Here is a 21,327-nt window from a genome sequence, read left to right as displayed (position 1 = left end):
AATTCATGTTATATCTGAGTCCTGGTATTTTTTTTTAGTAAAATCGGTTCATGGACAACCGAGATCAGGGGCTCGAATGGCAAATGGGCACTGTATGTATTTAAATTTGTTATTATTAAAAATGTTGTTATTAATTATTTAAAATCCCTCTTCTTAGTTACGGTGAAGATGGGCACGGCCAGCAGTAGTAATCCACATGCTTTTGTAATTTTTGTCTTTTTTTTATTTCTGATAGTATTCTAGATAAGGATTTGAAAAAAAAAATTATATCACTAGTTTCCAATCCACTACGAGTTACATACTGACAATGCAAATGCAATTCAGCTCCCTACCTCTGGTTAATACTTCATACAAAAGTCACTATTTGGTCACTTTTTCTGCATCGGAAAGCCACTATTTGGTCACTTTTTTCGTCATCGTTGGTCACTAAGTCACTATTTTGAACGGCATTTATCGCTAACAGCCCTGCATCTGCCACTGGAATAATGCAGCCTTGAAGTTTAGTGTTCATAAAGTACTTCCACAGTTATTAAATGCAAGGTTTCTATGTTACCTATGCATTCGTATATCATGAGACTAACATGATGGTGAGGCTAACACGCCAAGGAAAGTCGTAAAAATATCCAATCCTTAAATGTCCTACACCGGATCGGGAATCGAATTCAGCCACATTCGGCATGTTATACTTCGCAGCTGTGCAATCATCTTAGCGCTAGGCTATGGCAGTCTCTTATTTGTTCAGTGTGAATTTCAAATAACTCGAACACACCTACGCCTATGTCGTTTCAAATCGTCATATCACTATTCTATTTGGCGCAGTCATAAAAATTGATTGATTAGCTATTGTCTAACGTTATCGGTGTTTTTGTTTATCACTTTCCCGTTTCAGATTATGCACAGACCTGCAAACTCTAATACAGGAACGAGCAGAAATCGAGAAAGGATACGCCAAAAGTCTGAAAACCTGGTCGAAAAAGTGGGGTGAACTGATTGAGAAAGGTAAGTTAAACACAACGACAAATAATAAGCTATTAATTTATTAACATCAACGCACCTACAGCAATACGAATGTTGTATACCTCTTCTTTTCTATTACTCACATACCACCAAATCGGGTCAAATTGCCAACCAAATCAGTCTGAATTGTTCTGTCGCGATCCAACCAACAATACGTGTTCGTGTTCTTCAATGCCTTGATTGACGAGAAGAGTAAACAATCATTCACATGACTTGTATGACTTAATCATTGCCAAGGTCATAATTCAACAATTAGGCACACGGTCTACTTCAACTGGGGTGTCCAGATGGCTTTTCGAGCAAGACTTTGAGACAGGCCTAGACTTGGAAGGCTGGTGGGAAGTCCAAACAAGGAAGTAAAGCTACCAGAGATGAAAAAGTATCACACCGCAAAACTGCATTTTGATTTTTGTCTATGTTTATTCAAATTGATGTTCCCCCTTTTTTAAGTTGGTTATATTTTACTCATTGTGTCTCATGTGTACACGAGCTTCACAGTCATGATGATGATAGCAAATATCGACCATACTTCGTCATACTTCTTGCATTCCCTGTGCGCTATCTACCGATAATGAGGATATGGAGTGTGTCATCATACGCGTGTATGCAATTGATAATAAAAAGCGTTTATAAATTTTTGGAAAGGTTGCAAACAGCAGAGAATTAATGCCGCATCACTACTTTATGGAACCCTGGATTTATAGATATGCAGTGGTACCTCATGCCCGGATGCTAAACGTATTAGTGATAATACAAAATATTATTCAAGATTGGAAACGTCAGTCCATTTATGGGGGATGGACTACCCATTCAACAAGCACAGACTAGGATGAACATTTATGTTGTCCCAGTTTAATTGATCAACAGACATATTTAGTATGTATAATGATTATTCCGGATAGGGCTCGAAGACACTGACAACTCACGTGCTTACGATGATGTCATCAACAGGAATTTTCCTTGATTGAAGACAATTCCTTGCATAGTATCAGATATACAATACAGCACATAGGCACGTTATTTGGCAGTTATCAGCGCCTGATTTTTGGCTCTAATGATCGATTGAGATGGACACATTGAATGGAAGGATTAACAATGAGATGCTTACTGTCCCCATCTTTTATATCAAATACGAACAAGCACTTGAGCTCCAGTGGATGTTCATTGTTTATATACCAGATGTGGTTCGACTCGATGATTAATATCCAGCGCTATATCGTTTATAAATAGATCGCAATTTGTAAACTGCAAGCCACTCGAGATCCTTACTCGAGTGTAACATTTGCACTGACATCATGTACCAAATCTCGGATCAACACACAACACAAGTGAAAAAAGAGGACTGGACTGGACGCAGTGGCTAACTATACGCTTCATTGGTTTGTCCGAATGATTGTAATTTATCATCTCCATCGTCCGGCCGTACGATTGCTTGTATAAGCGTGCCTTGCGCTCACAGATACTGTACGTACGACTTCGTCTGTGGATTATATTTTTGTGATAATGAAGAATTAGAACTTGCACATGCTGAATGTGATTGAGGCGTTAAGGAGTTAACAATCGATAGCTGTCGATTTAAAGTATAACTGTTTTTCCTCTGGTTTTCTCGTAAATTATAGGTGAACAAGGTGAGAATAAGCGCAGGATTGCAATCCTGCGCCTGTCGAGTTCCATTCTTGGTCCTGGTCTGCAAAAACACTTATTAAATACGATAAACTAGGAGTACTGTTACGCTTGTCTCTAATAATTCTTATCCTAATAGATTAAACAGGAACATTTTGAAGATTCTTCCAGTATTGTCTTTATAATAATTTTGTTTGTTCAGAGTGAGGCCGTAGTGGGTTGGTTACTCAAAAAATGTCTATACGTTACCAGCAGCGTAGTTTACAAAGGGTCTGCAAACAATCTTCCACATGGTCGTTTCACCTTGCTCGCTATGCCATTCACCTCCTTGTGCCCGTCGGATCGCTTTCGAAAACCATTTTCACCGAGTTAAAGGCAACATTCTATCTAGAGGCTGGCACACTTCAGCTGTCTGATTTTCGCTTTGTGAACGATAGAAAGTTCCTTCAAGGGATCGTTCACAAATTACGCTGTAGGGGGAAGGGGGTAAGATCGAGCGTTACGGTTCATACAAAAAAATTAATAAATCTTTCATACAAACAGTATTACCAGGAGATGGGAAGGGGTCTAATACTGCCCAAATTTGCGTTACATAATTTGTTAGCGGCCCCAACAGCTGCTGCAATTCAAACGATGCTACAAAATAGTTGTGCTAGCACGTCAAAAACAACTGGATAGATTCGCTACATTTGTCGGTGAAGGACTGAATAGAAGTTCTTGATCAGTGATCCCCAATGTACGGCCCTCCTAGCCTTTTCCTGTGGCCCGCGAAGGATTTCAGAGAATACATTACATGTGGCCCATTGTCAAGCATTACATGACAAGATAAGCTTTTCATTGTGCCCATTTTTTCGTTTTGTTATGTTTCCTAAACTTGTTATTTGATTTCAAAATTTTGTGTTATGCTTTAAAATTCAATTTAAAATAAAAAACAAACATTGAAAATATTCTGCGGTGCGCTTCAATAGTTTAAAATTGCAATGCGACCCTCGATAGTAAGCATGCTGGGGACCACTGTTCTTGATCATATGTACAGCACGAATATTTAGGTTGAAGCCGTATAGGCGAGTTGGAATAAAATTTGAACCGTTTGTTTGAGAAACTGCATATTTAACATTTTTGGCCAAAATGAGATTTATATATATTCTGAATCCTCTTCCAAAAATACGTATTCTGGCGAAAAATACGAAAAAAAAAATTGTTTAGGAATGTATGAATTTTTTTTCGATTGTTCGACTACATATGTCCACGCACTTTGCAGAGCAATTATGGAGCACTGCTTACAGTTTTTGCACTGGAAGTGCACCAGGGTGTTGAGTTTTGCCAAAAACTGTTAATCTATATCGAAGAAATCGAAAGGTTCGGTGCCAATTTGTTCAAAAACAGTTTTTTGTTGTTTTCTCGAAATTGTGTAAAATGGACTTATGCAGTTGGACAAACAAATGATTCATTTTACATTAGCATTAAGTGCTTCAGTAGTAAAGCACATGGCATTAAATGTTAATTGGGATTGCTGTTCTTTTCTGCAAAAGATTTATTTGAGCTATAGTAGCAATTGCGAACGATAAAAGCAAATCGGTATCATATGGAGAACGGCGAATCCTGATAGGTGACAATGTTAAAAACTATCCTGGTCTGGTACTGCTCCAACTGTACATTTTCTAATTCATACTATAGTAATTCAATTTGCTACGTTGTCCTTAATCTACTCCCTCGCAGGACCAGAGTACGGTACAACTGAGGCGGCATGGAAAGGTATCCTCACCGAAGCGGATCGACTATCCGACCTGCACCTGAAAGTAAAGGAAAACCTCTGTACCGACGTAATGCACCAAATCAAAGCATGGCAGAAAGATAATTACCACAAAGTAAATTAAACCAATTAATTCACTTACAATACTTGTAAAACTACAATCTTTTTTTCCGATGACCTATTTCCAGACGATGATTCAAATCAAGGAACGAAAGGAAATGGAAGACCAGTTCAAAAAGGCTCAAAAACCATGGGCGAAGCATCTGACGAAAGTGGAAAAGTGCAAAGCGGATTACCATGCGTCTTGTAAGACGGAACGGACCGCTGCCAATCAGGAACGCAACGCCTTGAGCGATTCGTCCCTATCAACGGATCAGGTCGGTTGCCGGGATTAGTGCCTAGTTATCGTGACGAACACTAATGCAAATTTACTTCCAGCTGAAAAAGCTGCAGGACCGAACGGCCCGTACCAAGGACGATGTAAGCAAGAGTCGAGAACGGTACGAACAAGCCCTGCAGGAAATCAACAAATACAACCCAGTCTATATGGAGGATATGACTTCGGTGTTCAACAAGTGCCAAGAGATGGAGGAGACCAGGTTACGCTTCTTCAAGAATGTGCTATTTTCGATACACAAGTGTTTAAACATCTCCGAGGATCCAAGCTTACCGCAGATCTACAAGGAGTTCCATCACACCGTGAACAATGCAGACCATCTGAAGGACCTGAAATGGTGGTCGAACAACCACGGCATTCATATGGGTATGAGTTGGCCGACGTTTGTGGTAAGTTGGTGCTCTCGGATTTGATTCATTTTTAAAGTGCTTTCGCATGCTGATTCTAACGGTTTTTTGATGCCTCCTAACGTTTCCCTGATATTTCTTGCTATTCTGTTTTAAGAAGATGTTTAGCTTTAGGCTGAACAATCATCTTTTTACTGTTTTAATCCATTCCTGGAGAGACACTTCTGTTTTTGCCCCAATCGTTATTCATGGCATGCAATTATGTGATGTAAATGAATCATGAACAATTCTACATCACATATGGATGTTAAAAACCTTATTTAAAAGGATTTATTGTTTGATTTTCCATATTATAAATATCGTTCCTACACATTCGGAATGTCAGAAACCAAAATCAAAAACTTTATTTAATTCAGTAGGTATTGATTTTATATTATGACATATGTATGTAATTGAGGTCATTGAAAACAAAATTAAGATATCACCCGAAAGACGGATTTTGGAAACTAACAAAGAAATAAAAGTACCTAATTGATTCCGACAAAAACCGTTGCTTTTTTCAACTTCCTCGGCGAATAAAAAGAGCATTTAAACAATTTCGAATGAATATATGGAATTTTTAAAATCTAAAGTATAAAGCTGAGCCTATGAATAGATTTCTTAACCTCTGTACCGTCCTTGGAACCATTCCTGAAATGAGTATGGTAGTCTTGGATTTTGAAACTCACATCACATTGGTATTCTTGCTATTCAGCTGGCAAAATTATTTCATAATTAGAAGTCATTCATTTCATTTATTTAGTTAACATCTAAACAGATAGCACTGAATCAACAATTTGACGCCACAATACACGGTTCGAGGCTGCATCTCTCCATCCTCGGATACGCCCCACGCTCGCCAAGTCGTTCTGCACCTGGTCTGCCCATCTCGCTCGCTGCGCTCCACGCCGTCTCGTACCTGCCGGATCGGAAGCGAACACCATCTTTGCAGGGTTGCTGTCCGGCATTCTTCCAACATGTCCTGCCCATCGTACCCTTCCGGCTTTAGCTACCTTCTGGATACTGGGTTCGCCGTAGAGTTGGGCGAGCTCATGGTTCATTCTTCGCCGCCACACACCGTCTTCTTGCACACCGCCAAAGATGATCCTAAGCACCCGTCTCTCGAATACTCCGAGTGCTTGCAAGTCCTCCTCGAGCATTGTCCATGTTTCATGTCCGTAGAGGACAACCGGTCTTATAAGCGTCTTGTACATGACACATTTGGTGCGGTGGCGAATCTTTTTCGACCGCAGTTTCTTCTGGAGCCCGTAGTAGGCCCGACTTCCACTGATGATGCGCCTTCGTATTTCACGGCTAACGTTGTTGTCAGCCGTTAGCAAGGATCCGAGGTAGACGAATTCCTCGACCACCTCGAAGGTATCCCCGTCTATCGTAACACTGCTTCCCAGGCGGGCCCTGTCGCGCTCGGTTCCGCCCACAAGCATGTACTTTGTCTTTGACGCATTCACCACCAGTCCAACTTTTGTTGCTTCACGTTTCAGGCGGGTGTACAGTTCTGCCACCTTTGCAAATGTTCGGCCGACAATGTCCATGTCATCCGCGAAGCAAATAAATTGACTGGATCTATTGAAAATCGTACCCCGGCTGTTACACCCGGCTCTTCGCATGACACCTTCTAGCGCAATGTTGAACAACAGGCACGAAAGTCCATCACCTTGTCTTAGTCCCCGGCGCGATTCGAACGAACTGGAGTGTTCGCCCGAAATCTTCACACAGTTTTGCACACCATCCACCGTTGCTTTGATCAGTCTGGTAAGCTTCCCAGGGAAGCTGTTCTCGTCCATAATTTTCCATAGCTCTACGCGGTCTATACTGTCGTATGCCGCCTTGAAATCAACGAACAGATGGTGCATTGGGACCTGGTATTCATGGCATTTTTGAAGGATTTGCCGTACAGTAAAGATCTGGTCCGTTGTCGAGCGGCCGTCAACGAAGCCGGCTTGATAACTTCCCACGAACTCGTTCACTAATGGTGACATACGACGGAAGATGATCTGGGATATCACTTTGTAGGCGGCATTAAGGATGGTGATCGCTCGAAAGTTCTCACACTCCAGTTTGTCGCCTTTCTTGTAGATGGGGCATATAACCCCTTCCTTCCACTCCTCCGGTAGCTGTTCGGTTTCCCAGATTCTGACTATCAGTTTATGCAGGCAAGTGGCCAGCTTTTCCGGGCCCATCTTGATGAGCTCAGCTCCGATACCATCCTTACCAGCTGCTTTATTGGTCTTTAGCTGTTGAATGGCATCCTTAACTTCCCTCAAGGTGGGGGCTGGTTGGCTTCCATCGTCCGCTGGACTGACGTTGTCATCTCCTCCGCTGCCTTGAATTTCACTGCCTGTACTCTCAGCGCCATTCAGATGTTCCTCGTAGTGCTGCTTCCACCTTTCGATCACCACACGTTCGTCCGTCAAGATGCTCCCATCCTTATCCCGGCACATTTCGGCTCGCGGCACGAAGCCTTTGCGGGATGCGTTGATCTTCTGATAGAACTTGCGTGTATCTTGAGAACGGCACAGCTGTTCCATCTCCTCGCACTCCGCTTCTCCCAGGCGGCGTTTCTTCTCCTGAAAAAGGCGGGTCTGCTGTCTCCGCTTCTGTCTATAACGTTCCACGTTCTGCCGGGTACCTTGCTGCAGCGCGACCGCCCGCGCTGCGTCCTTCTCCTCCAGAATCTGTCTGCACTCTTCGTCGAACCAATCGTTCCGTCGACTTCGACCCATATACCCGACGTTGTTCTCCGCTGCGTCGTTAATGGCTGCTTTGACTGTATTCCAGCAGTCCTCAAGAGGGGCCCCATCGAGCTCACCCTCTTCCGGCAACGCTGCCTCGAGATGCTGCGCGTATGCAGTGGCGACATCAGGTTGCTTCAGTCGCTCTAGGTCGTACCGCGGCGGTCGTCGGTACCGAACATTGTTGATGACGGATAGTTTTGGGCGCAGTTTAACCATCACCAGATAGTGGTCAGAGTCGATGTTAGCGCCACGATATGTCCTGACGTCGATAATGTCGGAGAAGTGCCGTCCATCAATCAGAACGTGGTCGATTTGTGATTCTGTCTGCAGTGGTGATCTCCAGGTGTACCGATACGGGAGGCTGTGTTGGAAGTAGGTGCTGCGAATGGCCATATTCTTGGAGGCGGCGAAATCAATTAGTCGTAGGCCGTTTTCGTTCGTCAGCCGGTGAGCGCTGAACTTTCCAATAGTCGGTCTAAACTCCTCCTCTTGGCCAACCTGAGCGTTCAAGTCTCCTATGATGATTTTGACGTCGTGGCTTGGGCAGCTGTCGTACTCACGTTCCAGCTGCGCGTAGAATGCGTCCTTATCATCATCAGTGCTTCCGGAGTGTGGGCTATGGACGTTGATTATGCTGAAGTTGAAGAACCGGCCTTTGATCCTCAACTTGCACATTCTTTCATTGATCGGCCACCACCCGATCACGCGCCTTTGCATATCGCCCATCACTAAGCTGAAAGCTGTTCCCAGCTCGTGTGTGTTGCCGCAGCTCTGGTAGATGGTATGATTACCTCTAAACGTTCGCACCATTGATCCCTTCCAACAAACCTCCTGCAGCGCTACGATGCCGAATCCACGGTCCTTGAGCACATCGGCGAGTATGCGTGTGCTCCCGATGAAGTTGAGAGATTTGCAGTTCCACGAACCGAGTTTCCAATCGCTAGTCCCTTTTCGTCGCAGTGGTCTTCGCCGATGGTTCCGGTCCGTACTCTCTTGTTGATTGTTCGTTGCTTAAGATTTTTAAAGGCTGGCTTGCAGGGCCTGACACCAAACCCCCTAAATTTCCGGAGGACCATTCCTCCTTATTTCCGGTGGACCATGGTGCACAGTTTCACTTAGAGTCCCTCGCTGGCACTCGGACGATGATCAGCCGCCCCTAACATGGAGAACAGACGCTGTTGTGAGCCGATCCTGACACGGAGAACAGACGCTCAATAAGATTTGCACCTCCGGAGAGGAGCAAACCCCCCTCCCTGTCAGCATACGACCATAGTTCCCACCGGGGTTGGTTACCCGATCTTCCCTAAGGTTGCTCGTATCCCGGCCAGCACCGCGGGGAGGTAGGGATAGGAGTTGCTGGGTAAGAGGCTAAGGACCGCGAGATGGGGTCTATTTTATTCCTTCAGGTACGCGAAGTACCAATGGTACGCTTTACCCAGCATTTGCCGTGCCATAATTAGAAGTCACCTCAATAATTTTTTTTTTTTTTTTTTTTTTTCGCTCTCAAAGATGCAATTCGAAGATCTGGTGTTAATAAGGAGTTGACATTGAGTACCTACTTCAACACAAAAATGAGTCACTTGTTTGCTTTAAACTGGTGTATACGTAACTTCCTCAGTTTACAACAGACAATCGATATTACCTTTTCTTGTGTACTTTGGTACATCAAACATTTCACAATCAGGTTCAGATTTTGCAAATATTATGTTGCGTTTCATAAAAAAGAGGGGACCCCACCTACAAAAACCGCTTACTAACAAATACTCATTTGCTTCACATTTCACTGCTTCCGCAGTTACAAACCAAAAGAATTAGAAAATCTTTAATCGAAATCGTGCACAAAAAAAGCATTTTCAAGTTCAAATTATACAATAAGACATAAAAAACAAACAACTTGAATCGTACAAACCGAGTACCCAAAATCGCCATCTATTCTTGCAGGAGTACACGGAAGAATTCCGCGACATTGCCAAGGGAATCAAGTCGAAAGAAGCTTTACCCGCTGCGCCGATAACGCTCATTCATCAGCGACCCGTTGCCGAAGATTTGCATGTAATTTGAGTTCTTTCATTTTCTATTATTTCACGATGTACATTCTGCACACAAAAAAAATCGAACAATGTCAGGCACCATTTGATTTCGTTAGAGTTTTTATTTAGACCATTGATTTGTTTTCGATTAAGGAATGATAGTAGATGTCGTAGATAGTAGTTTTTCCTATGGGTATAATTAAAGTATATTAGTAATTTTCAATATGAAGGGGGGAGAGTGGTCAAATCGGGCAAGATTAGCAATCATATTAAAATTTCAAAAAAAATAATCATAATAATAATACAAGTAATACAAAATATTAACATCTCATATCGTTTTAGCATGTTCGTCGATATTCGTTTTAATAGTACTTGCTTTTTTTGCCCTATGGCGATCTCTCCTCACTGCTGTCTCCTGTTATTTATGGTTAGGATTATTTTCGATATTGTTTAAAAACTCATTTGCATGCTTCTGTATTGTTTCTTCTTCGTCTATGTGGAGCAAATATTGTTGGTCACAAGTGTATCGTAATCATTAGGCTTATTTGAAAGCATCTAGATAATGCGTATGAAAATAGGCGCGTGGTGATTGTTTTGTAGTTTATCATTCAAAAGTGTAGTTTGATGTTGTGTAGTGTCGTTTGCCGTTACATAAGTAGAAACAATGCCATTGTTCAGTAGACGCCAAATGCTGCTATCTCGCGCACTTAACGTGCCAATCTTGATTTCTTGTTAATCTGTTTTCTTATTTTACTTACTTTACCTTTGTGGAATATCTACAAACAGGAGTACCCCCCGCCAGCCAGTAACAAGAACAGTATAAACCGCACCTCCGCATCACTCAGTATTAACAATTCTAGTAGCAATGCCAACAATGGTAGTTCACAGAGGGCCACCACTCCTAGTCAGGAATCGCCCAAATCGGAAAGCGCTTCGATGAAGAACAACGATGCGGTGACGACTCCGACGAGGACTTCGCCCTCACGTACGGTTGCTGGAGCTGCCGTTGTAACGTAAGTCAGAATCGCGCATTGTACTTTCGTTACGAATCTAAATTCCATGCTTGTAGGAACGGCACCAATGGCAAGGCCAGCGATTCCCAGAATCCGTTCGACGAGGAAGAGGAATGGGACGAAGGTGATGGAGCGGATAACATTCTGGTGGACAACGGCGAACCCGGTGTACCAGTTAAGGCGTTGTACGACTACGAAGGAGCTGAAAGCGACGAATTGACGTTTAAGATGGGTAAGTGTGGAACTCGGTTTTGTTGCATATAAAAACTGTTGACCCACGCCAAGGTCAAGTGTCTGGTAAGCAGATAATCGGTTATCAATATCATCGCATTGAAGTTTCCCGCTGGTATTCAGCTAGCCGAATTGGTTGGGTTGTGGGTAGGTGCGATTTCTGATCTAGATCGCACACAGACACGATGAACGAATTAAGTCAGTCTGTTCAACGCTTCTCGGAAGATGAAGAATTAAGACGTAGATGTGCTTCCTGTTGCTATATCGTACAGCTGCCCTAAAGAAGTCCGTTAGCGAGCTGGGAGATCCCAGACAACTGGCATTACGAATATTTCATGCACTGGAGCGAAAGCTTTCACATCACCCGGATTTGAAGAAACAGTATCAGGACTTTATGGAAAAGTACGAAAGTCTTGGTCACTGCGAAGAAGTAGATGTTAGTAAGGATCGGGTAAGTACCATCAACTGGTATTTACCTCGCACCGCATTTACCTTACCTTGATACACCGATGAAGGTGTTTGGCCGGTTGCTCCACAATGTAGTGTAGATTGATGCCATCATTCAAAGTGATCTGCACTTCATCTTCACGTTTTATGTGTTGGCAAACTGACGTGGCAAAAATGTTTATGCGAGACCTCATCGATCTCCTATGTTTTGGGCCAAGTATCCTTCCAATCCACTGTATGTCGTAGTGCTGACAACGGACAACCTCCCGCCCCTTTTTTAGCAACGCCCAAGAGTACCCTTGCGACGTAGGTTTTAAGTAGTCTGTGGCTGCGAACATACTGAGGAGAAGTATCTACGTAGACAATGCATTATTTGGGTGTGACGACCTTAATAAGCGAGTTTCAAGTGAAGTCGACGGGTTTCGTCAACGAGGCTGAATTTCATGGCATGGACTAAAAAAATACAGCTTGTGAAAACAGTGCAGCCAAGCGATAGGTGCTGTCGCTTATGCCATGAATGTCGATCTCTTGGGTCTTGTGGCGCCAGTTATCGTGATCATTGAACTTTTACTGAAGAGCATCTGAAAGGAAGAGTTGGAATGGGAGAGTTGAAGAGCTAACGAGAGAGCTGAGTGAAAAATTGTGAAAAGTTCCTAAGTGCGTTAAGGTTACCATGCCTCAGATTCATCGTCACGTAGTGGTCACTGGAGCCGTTGCCTCTCAGCTGCAGGATTTTGATGAGGCAACTTTGGTAGGCACCATACGTGTACAACAGATCGATTATACCTGGTCAGTCTCCTGTAGTGAAGTTGAAGAAGTGAAGAAGCAAAATCGCAGATCGTTCCCATGACTGTATTGACCTTCTTGTAGCGCCTTGTTCTAACCCAATGAAGACTATCAGATAGTGGTCCCGAAACCACTGTCCGCTGAAGATGTTCCCGAGTTGCTGCAGACCACTGTAGCTTCTGCGGTGCTAACATTGTAGAAACTGTCGATATTCAACAAGACCGAGCTCTTTAAAAATCTGCAGCGAGTTCTGGCATACATCTTGCGTTCTTGCTCGAATACTAAGAAGAACAGGATAAACAGTCATTCGTTTAAGGTATTTGCCAGGGTGGTTCAATTACAGCACTTTGGTACTGTAATAGATTCAAAACGTTTAACCCCTTTTTCGACGATGGAATGATTCGCGTCGGTGGACGACTGCGACATTCAAGTTTGTCTTACGGTGTCAGGCATCAGTGGATCATTCTTAAGAACGAACCGTCCAACGATTGATTCACGCTGTACATCGAGAGAACCTGCACACATGGATGTTATCGCCTTCTAGTGCGAAGGCCCCTCTACAACTCTTTCTAATGGTTTGTTGTTAGAATTCACCTAATAACGGAGCTATAGCGCTAGTTGCAGTAACTTAAACTAAATGATTGGAATCTGATTATCATTTAGTCTAAGTTACTGAAACTGTAGCTATAACTCCGTTACTAATGAAATTCAAACAACGAACCATTGGGTATAGTTGTAGAAAAACCTTCGCACTAGAAGTCCACCACACAACACATTTTGAAATTCCGCTTCTGGAAAGACAAACTACTAAATGATCGAACGCAAAGTACATAGGACCGTCGGCTTTGCTGGCTCAGTTCTGTCGGCAATTTTCGACCCTGAGAGCCACTTCTGCTGTATGCAAGGTGACTTGAATTTGCGTGCGGTGTTTCTGGCTCAACGTGTGCCAATCGATTAATAAAGGATCTTTCCATCGCAACATGCGACCAGAGTTGCGCCTTCATGAAGGTTAGCGTTGACTTTGAGAATCCCAACGAGGAAGGAAGGTGGCTTCCGTAAAGGGATACGTGTGTGTGTCTTGTTCCACATTGTCCGAGTTCTTGACTTTTCTTCGCCTGATTGAGGATCAACTCAACTCACGGACTTAGTGCGCTCCTTGTCGATTGATCCTAACTCAAAGCTTTTGGGTACAAATCGGTTTACGAATAATTCAACAATATTTTTATACATTCTATTCTCTTATATCATTTCTAGGTGACGTATTCGAGAAACTGGAGGACGAAGACGAACAGGGTTGGTGCAAGGGACGTAAGGACGGTCGGGTAGGTTTGTATCCTGCAAACTATGTAGAAGCGATATCGACGTAAGTCACTTCTCGGAGTCACAGCTTCGGTGAAACCGAAGTGAGCATTATCGCCAGCCACAACAACGTTCAACGCTGAAAAGAATGGGTCCGAAACTACATGGTATAGTAACCCACTAGCGGCGTTATCAGAGCGGTGATTGTTTGTTACGTTTTATTTTAAATTTACTACAGAGGCCAATATTGTTGTGAGATATATTTGGCGTACAGTCGTGAGTTGTAGAGTCACTTTCTTTCCGACAAAGAAATAAATTTTACAAAGCCTTGTCTGCCTTATTTCATAAAAGTATTTCAGTGGAGAACGTGTTCTCGGGTAGTTAATCGATTCCTAGTGTTGCTTTTGAGAGATTCGATAATTGAAAATATATGTTTATGGGCTCCATGGAAAAGGAACAAACAAGACTTGTCTCGGAGCTTTGTGTTGTTCCACGGTTATTTGAGAATATGTATCGTTAGTTTACAAATATCGATAATTGCTTCGATAATTTGTTTATATTTTTACCAAATTAGAATTTAACCATCGACGTTAGGGAGGTTTGTAAAGAACGTGGATATAGAGGAAACCGAAGGCAGTTTTAAAGGTAAAAATATGCTCACCTATAAATACATACACTTAGGATCGTAAGTAAGCTAGGGCGTTATGGACTGAAGCGGTTATGCGAATGCAAATTGAGGTTTTTCAGAAAGGATCTCCTGCCGTGAGGAGACCGGAGGAGTTGAACATAGTCACGTTTGTTTAAATGTAGATTTATGAACTTGAAGTGTAGAGTATATATGTTCAGAACTACACGTGAGAAGCAAGTTCGGCGGACTGTATAACCTCAAAACGTTTTTAACGCGGAATAAAAAACACGAACGTCTGCTTTGACGAACATTCAATTTATTACTCAAACCGGATACGGAAATTACACAAAAATTCAAATTCAAAATATCCACTGAACTGAAATTGTTTGCTTCATAGGCAAAACAAGATAAATAAAATGCATGTTTACACTGGAAGGAAAATTCTCGACTTTTACTTTTAACATACTCCCCCCTTGGGCTCGACCCAACTTATACTTTCTCGTCACATACGTCATTGTCGGTAATTGGTAGTACAGCAATCTGCGTAGTAGGTCTGCAATACTCTCCACTCTTTGTTCGTACCGTCACAACACGGATCACTCCATCTTGTCCTGGATGAATGTTGACAATTCTTCCAAGTCGCCAACACTGCGGAGGAGTGTGCTCTTCCTTAAGCACTATCATCATTCCATTTCGGATGGGTGAGGGCGTCTTATTCCACTTGCTTCGCTTTTGTAAATCTGTCAAATAGTCGTTGCTCCACCTTTTCCAGAATGACTGCTTCCGCTTTTGAATCAATTGGTATCGAGATAGTGCATGTTCCTTCACGTTATCGTACATAGGATCAGCGACGGCTGTTAGTTCACGGCCGATTAAGAAATGACCAGGGGTCAATGCTTGGTAGTCATGCGGATCTTCAGATTGCTCACACAACGGACGGGAGTTCAAAATAGATTCAATTTGAATCAATAGCGTATTCATTTCCTCATATGTAAGGTACGTTTCATTAAGCGTGCGATAGAGATGGTGTTTTGCGCTTTTAACCCCGGCCTCCCATAATCCTCCTTGGTGAGGCGCTTTGGGAGGGTTGAAGCTCCACGTTATGCCCCTTACTTGGCAGAAGTCACTCAGCTTTCTCTGCAACAATTGTGAAGTCAACATCTCAAATAGCTCCTTTAGCTGTCGATTTGCGCCAATAAAGTTTTTCCCATTATCGGAGAACAATTCGGCTACCTGTCCTCGTCTTCCCACAAAACGTTGTAGCGCAGCAAGAAAAGAATCTGTAGTCATTGACGTCACAAGCTCGATATGTATCGCCTTTGTAGACATACAAACAAATAAGGCAATGTATCCCTTGATTGGTGCTTTCATTCGTCCTTGTTTAAGCAGCACAGGTCCAGCATAATCGACTCCGGTTCTTATGAACGGATCAGCAACTGTCACTCTTGACCTTGGTAAATCACCCATGAATTGAATAGTTTCCGCTGGCTTCACTCGAAAGCATCTCACGCAACGTCTCAATACTCTACGTATCGCTCGTTTACCCCTTTCTGGCCAGACTTGTCGCCGCATGACTGCTAATAATCCATTCTGTCCTAGATGCAAATGTTCACGATGCAAAGTTTCAACAAGCATTTCCGTCAGATGATGTTTCTCAGGAATTATCATGGGATGTTTTGTTCATACGGTAGGTCGGAGTACTGTAAACGTCCACCTACTCTTAGCACTCGGTCGTCGTCCAATCTGGGATGCAAGTTGAGAAGTCTTCCAGACACAGGTTTTCCATTCTCTATGGATTTGATCGCACTACGGTATTCAACAGCCTGGACCACCTTGATTATTGTCTTCATCGCATCTCGAAACTCCAATCTTCCCAGTTGTCCAGTGCGACGGTTTTCCATTTTAAGCCTACAATTTTTGACGAATCTTATCACATAGGCAACAACTCTTTCTAGCTTTCGGAAATTACTAAATTTAAAGATCAGATCCAAAACACGATTTTCTTCAACAGCGAATTCAACCACTGCTTCTGCAGAACTAGCCAGAGATGTTCTCAACTCTGCTGTGGCACAAAGCAACGGAAAATTTTCACCTTCCACGGATTGCAGAAATGAAGGACCTCTCCACCACAATTCACATTCAGCTAACTTCGATGGGTACACTCCGCGAGATATTAAATCAGACGGATTCACAGTTGTCGGCACATATTTCCACACGAACTTCTTCGTTAGTTCCCGAATTTGTGATACTCGATTTCGAACAAAAACTGGTGTTTCAGCCTTCATATGATCAATCCACGTAAGCACGATTTGTGAATCTGACCATAACACTACACGATCCACTTCAATATCAATGGCCTTCAATACCTGCGACACTTGCTCCGACAATAATTTCGCTGCACACAATTCTAAACGTGGTACAGTCAACTCTGCTGGGCTTGACTCATCCGATGATTGGCGTTTGGTTTCCTTGATTAGGGCAACTCGAGACTTTCCACATAATAAGTGAACTTCACATGTTCCATCCTCTCTGATGCTTTTCAAATAGACACAACTTCCGCAAGCCTTCATGGAGGCGTCAGAGAAGCCGGAAAATTCCACTGACGGTTACAAGTCTCGGAATCTTCATTTTACCAACGTCAGGAAGTTCATTTTTCACTTTATTCCACACATCCAATTGCTCTTGTGACAATCCGTCATCCCAGTCCAAACCGCTTCGCCACAAATCTTGCATAACCATTTTTGCAATCACAATAACGGGGGCGAGCAGTCCCAGCGGATCGAAAAGGCGAGCAATTTCTGACATTACTTGTCTCTTCGTAACTTTATTACCACTGTCTTCCACATGATTCACTCGGAACGTAAAACAATCTTCAATAGGATTCCATAGTAGGCCAAGTGTTTTTATTGTTTCGTTCACGTCATGATTCCGAAAGTCAAGAACTTTTTCTTGTTTTTCCACAGGAATATTCTCTAACAAACCAGGGTCATTTGCACACCACTTATGTAACTGAAAACCACCACGACAAAGCATCGCAATCAAATCGTTCTGTAACTGTTTTGCTTTTTCCAGTGTCGCTGCTCCAGATAGCACATCATCAACATATACGCCCTTCTTCACAACGTAGCTGGCTTCCGGGAAACATTCCTTCTCATCTTCGGCGAGCTGGTTTAGACAACGTGTTGCCAAGAACGGAGCGGCTGCTGTGCCGTAGGTTACCGTCGATAATTCAAGTTCCTTCAACGGCTTAGACGAATCTTCACGCCACAAAATCCTTTGATATTTGGTATCGCTCGGATGCATATCTACCATCCGGTACATTTTCGACACATCCGCCGTAAATGCGTAGGTGTATAGACGAAAACGTAGTACGATGTCGAACAAGTTGTCCTGTACTGGAGGTCCTACCATCAACAAGTCATTAAGCGAATGCCCTGAGGCACTCTTCGCTGACGCGTCAAACACAACTCTCAATCGTGTTGTTGAGCTTTCCGGACGAAGCACACAATGATGGGGCATGTAGTAGCCGGTTTCATCATTGCACATAGGATAATCCAGCACTCGACAATGACCCAACGCAAGATATTCGTTAATGAAGTCCGAATAAAGCTTCTTCAACTGTGGATCCTTGTTTAATCTTCGCTCCAGCTGGTAAAACCTCTTTTCTGCTTGCTGACGAGAATCACCAAGCTCTCCAACAGCTCCAGCTCGAAATGGCAATCTAACCACATACCTTCCATCACGAGCACGATCGAACGTTTCCAAAAAATGCATCTCACATTCGTTGTCCTTCGGCTCCGGTTCACTCGACTGGTTATCAACTGCCCAAAATCGCTTCAGAATGTGATTCAAGTCCATGTCCATTTCTCGAAAGGTAGCTACTTGGAAAGAACGCACTGTGCACACTGTGACGGTTGCATCCACTGGTCCTGACACAAGCCACCCAAGAAGACTTTCTTGCAACACCGGGAGATGAACGGACATTCTTATCTTATCGGATAATAATAGATCAAAGAATGCTTCTGCTCCGACCAACATGTCTATCCGCGACGGCTCGAAAAATGTCGGATCTGCCAACTGTAATTTTGATGGAATTGGCCAATTTTTCACGTTCAATCTCGTCACAGGCAGTGCACTGGTTACTTTGGGAACCACCAAATAATCCAAACAAAATTCGCTGTCAGACACTCTAGACTTCACTTTGCACTGCACTTTGAATTTCACCAGAGTCTTCATCCCATTCACGCCGGTGACAGGAACATTCACAAAGTTCTTTTTCAGTTGGAGAAGGTCTGCCAACCGTTGGGACACGAAATTTGTCATGGCCCCAGAGTCCAACAAGACACGGCATTTATGCTGTTCACCGTTCATGTCAAACACATAAACTATTGCAGTGGCCAACAACACATGTTTAGGTGATGTAATGGTGTTGTTTGAAAGTGAACAATTGGCCACCGTCACATCAGCTTCGGGTTTCGCAGTTGCATTCATCGTAGAATCGATTTCTTCACCTTTCCGCAAGGTCGGTTTCTTATTGTCCAGAGACGTCTGCTCTTCCTGATGTAGCATCATATGATGTCGTCGGGAACACTTTGGGCACTTTGCATTTGTTTTACAGTTCGAAGTGCGATGTCCTTTTTTTAGGCATGAATAGCACAGGCCTAGTTGTTTTGCTTTTTCGTATCGTTCATTCACTGCCAATGTTTTAAATGCGCTGCATTTTTCCACTCCATGCGCATCACTGCATATCGGGCATTCGTCAGATTTCTGGATCGTCACCGTGTGCGCCTTCGTTGCGACTATCTGAGTAGTGCGGAAAGGTTGGCCTTTGCTCTTCTGAGTCGACTTGTAAGATTCACAACGTTCCAAAACATGTTGTTGATTCCGCAGGACAGCAATCATATCCTTGTAAATAGGAAGCTTACCTCGTTTCACGTTCGACTCCCATATGTTTCGTGTATCCTGGTCCAGTTTCGTAGAGATTAGTGTGATCACTATGGCTTCTGATAGTTTGTCCATTTTCAGTTGATGGAATTCCAACGAACCAATACATTTTTCAACTTCGTCGACCAAACTCTTTAGCTGCTGATACGATTCGTTCGTCATCGCTTTCAGATTCAACAGCTTCATTATAGTGTCGCTTATTAAAGAAGGGAGATTTTCAAATTGCTCTGTCAAGCTCTTCCACGCACCTTCGTAATCGTTGTCCCTTATGATTTGCGGATCAATGGCTCCTTGTGCCTTACCGATTAATGCCTTGTCCAAATAATGCAATTTGGTTGCAGCAGAATCTCCCGTGCATTTGTCCGCGATATCACGGAACATCTGTTTGAATTTGAACCAATGGTCGTATCTACCATCGAAGCTAGGTAAAGCGGCTTGTTGTAGCACGATCGTTGGTGACAGCTTAAAAAATTGGTTTCCACTACTTCCACTGGATTGTGCCGAAGTTCCTGGCCCACCGGCTACGGACAACTGGTTTTGTTTCACCGTATTTTCGTGAGCGTCGATCATCTGGCACAGTGATATCCTGCTGAATTCATAGAGTTCCTCAAATTCTATGAATTTTGGTTCAAATTCATCTTTTCTAGACGGATCAGCAAGATATATTTTGTTTTGAAAATCATTATATTCTTCATAAGCTGAATCTACCGTCTTCATGTACAACCTAAGCGCATGTATGTTGAAGCGTTGATAATCATGATCAGCAGTTTCAATCGCATTCCGTATTCTGTTGATCTTCCCTCTCGTAGTTTCGCAGCATCGGCTGAGAGCTTCAATGTTGGCCGCCATTTTGTTTTCAAGCTGTGCTGCTTCCTGCTGGCTTTTCTGATGGCTAATCGACGGCACTGTTGTATTCGGCGGCGGGGTCGAATAAACTCCGTTTCCTGGGAATTTCAGCTGTTTACGGTTACCGGATCGTAGCACCATTTGCATAATGGTTTGCTACGGCGTATTACTAATTATTCACTACAGCACTTTAGATTGTTCTTTTCTTCTCGTTTCGGTCTTCTCACTCTTCAAGGTGAAAATCACTATTCAGGATTTTTCGGAGCCTGGGTGGTTCCACGTACTCCCAACTATCACTTTTCTACTGGGCCGCAGCGCAGTAAGAAATCAAATCACTTTCAACCAAAAAATGGTCGAATCAAAGTTTCGAATTTTCAAATTTAGAATCGTTTCCATTTACGAACAGGAACCATTCTCGCGACGCTCCCGACCCGTAATCGATCTTCGTGCTTGCTTCTCTTATTCGGACATATCCGGTTCGAACACGACCAAATTGTTCAGAACTACACGTGAGAAGCAAGTTCGGCGGACTGTATAACCTCAAAACGTTTTTAACGCGGAATAAAAAACACGAACGTCTGCTTTGACGAACATTCAATTTATTACTCAAACCGGATACGGAAATTACACAAAAATTCAAATTCAAAATATCCACTGAACTGAAATTGTTTGCTTCATAGGCAAAACAAGATAAATAAAATGCATGTTTACACTGGAAGGAAAATTCTCGACTTTTACTTTTAACAATATATAAAAAACGATAGAATCAAAAAGTAGAGCATGAATAAGCTAAGCTGCATTTACCAGAAATACAGTTTCAAATCCGATTGAAAAAGCAAAAATCCAGAAATCGAACTCAATACCCGGCGCCCGCATGTCCAGTTGCTAGTTTGCTACTATTAACTGCTACAAAACTGATAAACTATAGCATCAAAAATACTTTCGACAATTTACAATATCGATCTGTTTTGTTGATTTCAGGGTTTTTTTTTAATATTTACTGTGACATAGTTTTTTTTGTTGTTCTAAAAATAACGATATTTAATCAATTGGAAATTTGCACAGGTTTGACCGGTTTAGCCAGGATCTAATAAATGTATGTGTTACAGCATACCATCAAAACATATGTAGAATCAACAGGACAAAATCTTTGAATGCACTTTTTGAAATC

At 42.8% G+C, this 21,327-nt stretch overlaps 2 protein-coding genes across 6 annotated transcripts in view; one reads left to right on the top strand and one right to left on the bottom strand.

Moving 5' to 3' along the window:
- LOC134213448 (protein kinase C and casein kinase substrate in neurons protein 1) overlaps positions 1–14,578 on the top strand; it is a 102,322-nt gene extending 87,744 nt beyond the window's left edge. For 4 of the 5 annotated variants that reach the window (XM_062692508.1, XM_062692510.1, XM_062692506.1 and 1 more), the window contains 8 exons: positions 890–999; positions 4,360–4,508; positions 4,582–4,770; positions 4,832–5,179; positions 9,874–9,984; positions 10,749–10,975; positions 11,032–11,207; positions 13,694–14,578. In XM_062692508.1, coding sequence (XP_062548492.1) covers positions 890–999; positions 4,360–4,508; positions 4,582–4,770; positions 4,832–5,179; positions 9,874–9,984; positions 10,749–10,975; positions 11,032–11,207; positions 13,694–13,806 — 1,423 coding nt within the window. In that variant the 3' untranslated portion in view covers positions 13,807–14,578. The remainder of the gene's footprint in view (positions 1–889; positions 1,000–4,359; positions 4,509–4,581; positions 4,771–4,831; positions 5,180–9,873; positions 9,985–10,748; positions 10,976–11,031; positions 11,208–13,693) is intronic. The other variant, XM_062692511.1, reaches the window with a different exon arrangement.
- A 2,365-nt stretch (positions 14,579–16,943) lies between these two features.
- On the bottom strand, positions 16,944–20,297 carry LOC134210317 (uncharacterized). The gene has a single exon (XM_062686366.1). The coding sequence runs from the start codon at positions 20,295–20,297 to the stop codon at positions 16,944–16,946; it is 3,354 nt and encodes a 1,117-aa protein (XP_062542350.1).
- Positions 20,298–21,327: the final 1,030 nt, after the last annotated feature.

The sequence above is a fragment of the Armigeres subalbatus genome, chromosome 2, assembly GCF_024139115.2.
Source record: "Armigeres subalbatus isolate Guangzhou_Male chromosome 2, GZ_Asu_2, whole genome shotgun sequence".
Taxonomy (NCBI): domain Eukaryota; kingdom Metazoa; phylum Arthropoda; class Insecta; order Diptera; family Culicidae; genus Armigeres; species Armigeres subalbatus.
This window is presented reverse-complemented; position numbering and strand designations above follow the sequence as displayed.

Bases quoted from the DNA above. Each gene is read 5' to 3' on its own strand.
- LOC134210317 (XM_062686366.1), bottom strand. From the start codon at position 20,297: ATGGTGCTACGATCCGGTAACCGTAAACAGCTGAAATTCCCAGGAAAC.